Source organism: Perca flavescens, chromosome 13, assembly GCF_004354835.1.
Source record: "Perca flavescens isolate YP-PL-M2 chromosome 13, PFLA_1.0, whole genome shotgun sequence".
In the NCBI taxonomy this organism is placed as follows: Eukaryota; Metazoa; Chordata; class Actinopteri; order Perciformes; family Percidae; genus Perca; species Perca flavescens.
This window is the reverse complement of record NC_041343.1, coordinates 4,646,543-4,653,672: the sequence shown is the minus strand read 5'-3', so window position 1 is coordinate 4,653,672 and position 7,130 is coordinate 4,646,543. Positions and strand designations below refer to the sequence as shown.

The 7,130-nt window shown below is 40.9% G+C and overlaps 1 protein-coding gene across 1 annotated transcript in view; it reads right to left on the bottom strand.

Annotated features, from left to right (window-relative positions):
- Nucleotides 1-147: 147 nt before the first annotated feature.
- esama (endothelial cell adhesion molecule a) overlaps nt 148-7,130 on the bottom strand; it is a 71,201-nt gene continuing 64,218 nt past the window's right edge. The window contains exons 3-7 of the mRNA XM_028596381.1: nt 6,304-6,505; nt 5,473-5,628; nt 4,187-4,309; nt 3,386-3,518; nt 148-2,603 (exon numbers count right to left, since the gene is read on the bottom strand). Coding sequence (XP_028452182.1) covers nt 2,060-2,603; nt 3,386-3,518; nt 4,187-4,309; nt 5,473-5,628; nt 6,304-6,505 — 1,158 coding nt within the window. The 3' untranslated portion in view covers nt 148-2,059. The remainder of the gene's footprint in view (nt 2,604-3,385; nt 3,519-4,186; nt 4,310-5,472; nt 5,629-6,303; nt 6,506-7,130) is intronic.

Genomic DNA, 7,130 nt, shown 5'->3' with positions numbered 1-7,130 from the left:
AGTATTTGAGTACATTTACTTAGCAGTGGAATGTAGTCAGTGCACCTCCATGTTGTAAGCTTGAAAATACGGTTAAAATCTTAAAAAAAGGCCATTGTGGAAACTTGGTGGAAACACACGCACACACACACACACACACACACACACTGAACACATAATTTGTCTTTTAATTGAAAATTTTATACAAAGCGTTTTCCATGAAGCCTACTGCATACATGAGCACAGTTATACAATCCATCATGGTTTATAACTCACTGACACAGAGCACATCTCTAGCTCTTATACATCACTGTATAAAAATAAAGGCTTGTCTCGAATACATTGTAATGTCCACAATGTACACTTTTTTTTTTAAACGACCCATTCACAAGTTAAAACCCCGTAGCTGTCCCATCGACGTTTCCTCACAACTTCCCACGTGAACTCTTTCCGTTTTTTGCGTCCATGTATTAAAAACAATACAAACCTCAACTACACTGCCAAAGCTTCAAGACACAACTACCACTGTCCTGTCCAGCCTGGGTCAAACAGAGAACAACGTTCAGAAATCATCTGGAAAATAGCTTTCTCTTCAACATCGTCACGTTCCAAACGGTTCATTTGAGAACTGTGTTGTTATTTTGACATCCTGTGCACAAAAATGTGCTCCAGTGTAACGACAGCATACAGCAGGATAGATGTTGATCATGTAGGATCACTTTTGTTATACATACATCTGTTTTGCTTTTCTTTTCCAAATCCAAATGATATTTCAACAGGCATTGGTGTGACTTGAAAGTGGCCAGAGTAAGAAAGAAAAAAGCCACGATTAAATATCCTCGGAAAACATGTATTTTGGGGGGGGGCTTTTGTGAATACAAATCCCTCCCTTTTATATAGATATAAACCGATTCTTCTTCCACTGACCTACACTGGAAAATAAACTACAACATATAAAGAGAGCGTGTTGAAATAACGAAGCGTTACATACTGTATATCTTTGGTTCAGGCTCCAGTGTTGCAGGCAGACATACAACCTGTCCTATATGTTCCATTCAGGCTGTGGCCAACACTACGCTATGCCGTATGTCGCACATGTATCAGAAAATAAATATCCTATTTACAATTTCCATTCTGCAGGCAAGTTGAAATTAGGACAAGTGTGGACTCGTGCACTAGCAAAGTCACCGTACTGCAGTTCTGAATAGTGCTCAATATTATAAGAAGATTTTGCTAATCTGTGTTTAAAGAATTGAGTCTAAGAGCATTTTATAAGCTGAACCACTGACAGAAGTAAAGCCCCCCAAAAAAAGGATTAGGATACTTTTCAATGTCAAACTTTATCATATTTATAACATTATCTTTCTCTTGTCTTGCTCTGAAAAAAAAAAGATTCATTAATAATACATAGATCTTTATATATTACACCCAGTACTCACTAACTTCACTTTGAGCAACTTTCTCTCCTCTGAACAGTACTGATATTTTGTGCTTAAACCTATTTTGGTCTTGTAATTCCTCCTTTGGGTAGTTTTTGAGTAAAGATGATGGACGGAGTAGCGCAGACCTGCGTAACCCTCTTCTTGTTTCATCTGTATATTCATTTGTGACACTCGCACGCACATGATGATCCATACGCTGCTCGCTCTGTGGAACTAGGGTGGCAGCAGGAAACAATACATAACATGACATTTAAAAAGCTACATTTGAAAATAACTAAATACAGCAAATAAAATATTAGAAATGCAACGATTAAGTACAAAAGAGGATACTGGACAAATGTATGAAAATCATATCTATACATAGTTTGCAATGTAGCCTATACAGTGCATAGGCCCTACAGAATATTAAAGACTTACGTAAGTATACTTAAAGCAAGTAAACAGTCTGCAGTAATCAAGCTTGTTAGCGCGAAAGCAAAGCGTCAAAACATGAGTTTGACCTTTTCATCTACTGTAATTCTTTGCTAAATAGTAGTTAACGTGTTCCCTTTAGAAATGAAAACCAGAGAGAGTGGAAAGGGCCAGTGTTCCACCGTTTTTTGTCAAAAGCACTGTTTTGTCAGCGCAGGCAGCAGGCGTTAGACCAGCGATCCGGCCTGGTTCTGTGCAGGCACCATGATGGGCACCCCTCCCATGCGGGTGATGTTGGAGGCTGTGACGGTGGAGGTGGGCAGCGGTGGCGGGGAGGGAGCCGCCTGGAGTGGCGGCTGCGGCTGGCTGTAGGCGGCGTGGGGCAGCAGCTGGGCCTGGGGCAGCTGGGTGTAGCGCTCCGGTCTGGGCAGGGAGCTCCCATCGGTGCTGGCCTCGGGGGGGACGGCCTGGCCACGGGGCAGGGCGGTGTTGTTGTTGTAGCTGTAGTGGCTGGGGGTGGGGGTGGAGGCTCCATGGTGTCGGGACGGGCGGTAGCCGGCCATGCTGCCCGTGGCGGTGATGATGGAGGCGGTGTCTGAAGGGGGGCGCTGCGGGTACTGCTGCAGGTGGTGGTGGTTGTGGTGGTGGTGGGAGGGTTCTTTATGGTGGGGGCTGGAGGCGATGGAGGACAGGGTGCCATTCTTGGAGATGGTATCTGAACCAAGGCCCCCCTTAGCCCAGGACACGTGCTTGGGAGCCTGAGCGTCCTCCCTGGACGGGGACAGGACACACAGTCAGCTCACTGTTTACACTAGTGATGAGCAATTTTGTATTTTTGGATCTTTATTTTTAGATAGATATTTATTGTCCCATGACGGTGATTTGTTTTCTCTTTATTCTCATGTCTTTAATTTATTGTATTTCACTTTATTGTAAAGCACTTTGTGATTTGTATCTGTGAAAAGTGCTAAATAAGTTATAAATAAACTCTACTTTACTTACTTTACTTACTTAATTACTGTTTTGGAACATTCCATTATGAGAAATGTATTTGTCATTAGAAAATATTGTGTGAAGCAGGGGTCTTTAACATTTTTAAAGCCAAGGACTCCAGGTACAGGGACCCTCTACTACATATATTGTATAAATGAAGATGCATATTAAACTGGAACTACAATAACATGTAGGGCAGCCTAAAGCCTTTACACATACATTTTTAATGCCTCAAATACCAAGCTATTAATTGTTGGCATGCTTTTATAAATCATATTTTACATGTTACATGTGGAACAGTGACTCCTTAGTATTACCTGTATCTGTGGATGGCCTTTGTGACTAACTTACACATAGGCCAGTAGGCAGTGGGGATTTATATATGCTTAATAATATGTTGGATTCATGTCCACTGCTCCTAATACTTAGGATGGTTTAAATGCAGTAATAGAATGTCTTGACTTAGGATCATTGACTGTGAGGACCCCGTGTTGAAGATCCCTGGTGTAAAGGATACGTGGCCAGTGATAAAGGCTTGGAGGGAAGCCACATGAACTCACTTGATTTCATTGGCCATGTCGTCCTCGTTGTCACGCCGCCTCTTCATCAGGAAAATGAGGCAGATGAGGAGGAGGAAGATGAAGCAAACCACTGAGCCCACCGTGGCGCCAACAATCATCCCCACATTAGTGGCTACAGGAAGAATCAGGGGACACACAGTAATTACATGTCACCAAAGCACATATGTCTACGTAGCATACATATATGTTTTTGGGAATGTTTTTTTTCTGTTAAACAAATGTCTCAGATGAGTGTGTAAGATAGGAATCGTCACATTATAAGTATGCAAACACTAGCTTAACCACAAACAGGTCTGATTCCAACTTGTATCATTTCTTGTTGGCAATGTTGTAATGTAACAAATACTTTGTTACTGTACTGAAGAGGAATTTTCAGGTGTCTGTACTTTACTTTGTTATTTATATTTCTGGAAACTTTCCCTTTTCCTCCACTACTTTTCCTAAATAAAATGGAGACTTTTCCTCCACTACCTTTACCCTAAGCTTCTTCGTTACTCGTTTCTTGGAGTGAAAGATTCTTCCTCATAAAAAAATGTAAAAATTCTGTTTTTCTCTCTGTTGATGTCCGACTTTGAATTTGATGTTTAAGAAGGAGTGGAAACCCTGAACATCACACTATACTGTAAGGAAATCACAATAAAGTTCATAATCCAAGTTTTTCCTTACTTTTACTTTTGATACAGTACAGTAGACTTTTACTCAAGTAATGTTCTAAAAGGTGACTTTAACTTCTACCAAAGTCCATTTTCTGGTAAGCTACTTGTCGGGTGCTATACGTACAGGTGACGATCTCCAGGTTGATGAAGCAGCTCTCGGCTCCGGCCGAGTTGCTGGCCGTGCACACGTACTTCCCTGACATGTTACTGCTCAGGTTGGTCAGCTTCAGAGTGCCCGTCTTCTCATCTAAAGCAGCATGCAGACACATGGTTCCATGGGTTAGGTACGTATGGTCGTGGACATACAAGCTCACACATGACAGCACGCAATCCGACTGCAGATGCATCCATTCCTTTGACACATTAGACTTTAGGCATTATGAATATGCTTTATGTTATTATCCAGACTTGTTCTCTTCAGATCATAGGTGTAGATTTCAGGGGGGATGCAGGGAATATGTCATCCCCCCTCTCCTAGCAGCTGAGAGAAGCTTCCATTGAAAATGAATGATTATGATGTCATCCAAAAAAACTCAGTTTATTTAAATATATATATCTATTAATATTATACCAGCTAAGTGAGCGTTTTCCAGCCTGACGCAAAGTATACGGCGGCCTGTCATGAGATATTGCTTAAATAGTCTGTGTGCATGAAAATAAACTTAAATATAACCATTCTAATTGATTATGACAACTATATTTCATGAGCGCTGCAGGAGATGCGTTTATGACTTAATTACTAACCACTACGTTAAAAAAAAGATAGTAAGTAATGAAACATCAAATGTGTTTTGGGGAAATATGCTTATTGACGTTCTTGCAGAGCGTTAGATGAGAAGATCGATACCACTCCCATATCTGTGCGCTCAATTTGAAGCTATAGCCAGCTATAGTTAGCTTAGCATTAAGACCGGAAGCAGGTGGGAAAACAATAATACACTCATCTGACTGAAAAGAAAGAAAGCAAACAAGCTTATTGTCATAGAAATGTTGAACTATTCCTTGGAGATAAATGCAACAAATCAGAAAAACAAACATCTCCTAATATAACAGCACCACCATCATCATTTCATCTAACATAAAAAAACTGTTGCAGTGAGCTTCCTGAAATGTAAATATTTCTGAGTGTGGTGACTATAAAAATGTACTGTTGCTTATGCCATCTAAAAGTGACTCTAAAAGTTATAATAACATAGAAAAAAAATCTACACACAGGTCTATCTATCTAATCTACACATTAAATTAGCTTTAATGTCCAAAGTTGCTTTTAAATCCCAAGGTTACAAAAACACAAAACAAAAATCTGAAATAATAAAAAGTTTGTAGGACAGCAACAGGAGCCGGTAGATAAATCTTACTTCCTTGTGAATAATAATAATAATAATGAGTTAGTGTGCTGACTCCACTCACTGAGCATGGGTGAGAAGAAGACCTCCGAGGTGGGACTGGTTTTCTTCCACTTGTACAGAGGAATGGGCTTCCCAGCGCTGGATGAGCAGCTCAGAGTCACGTTTCCCTTCAGCACCGGCTTCCCTGATAGAGAGCACTTAGGCACCGCAGGAGGGACTGGCACCAGACGGGTACAAAATGGTTACTTTCTATCTTTCTAGTCGAGTTTTCAATGTAAGACACATAAATCAGAGCTTACTGATATGGAAAAAAAATCTAATTTACTATATTTTTTTACCAAATACATCAATGTCGATATTGCGGCGATATTTTAGGGTTGATCAGTGCTTTCACAAAATATTTACACGATGACTTTTTGGATTAATAATCACCAGTAATGTGAATATAATGACTAAGTGGGTAAAAGCAAATAACAGAACAGCTAGAACAGTCTGGTGAGTTCAGAAAATGACATCACTTTACTGTTATGCAGCCTTTAAAACCAGGAAAAGACAACACTTATGTCATATAACAATATCCAAAATTGAAGACAATATCTAGTCTCATATATCAATATTGATATATTGCCCATGTCATGGTTTAGAATGTTAAAGTCCTCCTGTTTGTTTAATTATGCCTGTGTCTGACTCTGCTGTCATTTCAGTACCTGCCACTTCCATCGGACTTCGCCTCAGCCTTAACCCGTTTGTACCTTGGCCTGCCTGGATATTGCTTCTAGTAAAAGGCATTTTGCTTCTACCTTTTGCCTTGTGAGTTGTGCTCTTGGGTTCCTTTGTCTCACATTCCAGACAGCCCAGCCCTAATATAAATGAACATTTCTGTGGCTCTTACCCTTCACGTCCAGACTGAGCTCAGCAGTGAGGCCAGGGTTATCAGGCATGATGACCTGGCAGAGGTAGCGTCCTGAGTCCGACTCCTGTGTGTTGTTGATGTACAGCGACACGTCGCTGGAGGGCATGTTGGCGTTAAAACCAACGCGGCCCTTAAACTGGGAGCTGCCCACGCTCATGGAGCCTTTGGTGTAGGAGATGATCTGGACCAGAGAACAGAGAGCACATGTTAGACGTAGAGAAACAGGAAATAAAAGAGGCTTGTGTTCGGGAAGTAATTGTCCATATTCCGACGGAGGAACCAGTTTCATTGACATCCATGTCGATATGATTACGCTTGGCGGTTATCCTGGGTCAAAAGAATTAGAAGGCTTTTTAATCCTAACATCTCCTGGACAATTTTTTTGGGGGTATTTTGGTTGAATGCATTACAGAGAAAACATGGAACACAAATTGTACTGATAACAGTGTCTTATAGAAAGAATCATGTACTGCACATCTGTGGCCCGTTTCCATCAACCTAACCCTTGTGGAGCTGGAACACAAGGCATGAACTGTACAGGCAGAGGATAAATCCAAACTAGTTCATATTTCTGAATTTGAATTGTTACCGTAGTACACACTGCAATAGTTACCAGCAGCCACATTTTTCAAATGGGGGAGACTAGGGTTGGGCATCGTTTGGATTTTAACAATTCTGATTCCAATTGCGATTCTTCCTTTCGATTCCGGTTCTTATCGATTCTCGATTCAGATTCTTTGAGGGGTGGAGTTGAAACGGGTCACATGCTTATTTCACAAATACGAGGAAAGTTTTATTTTGATTCA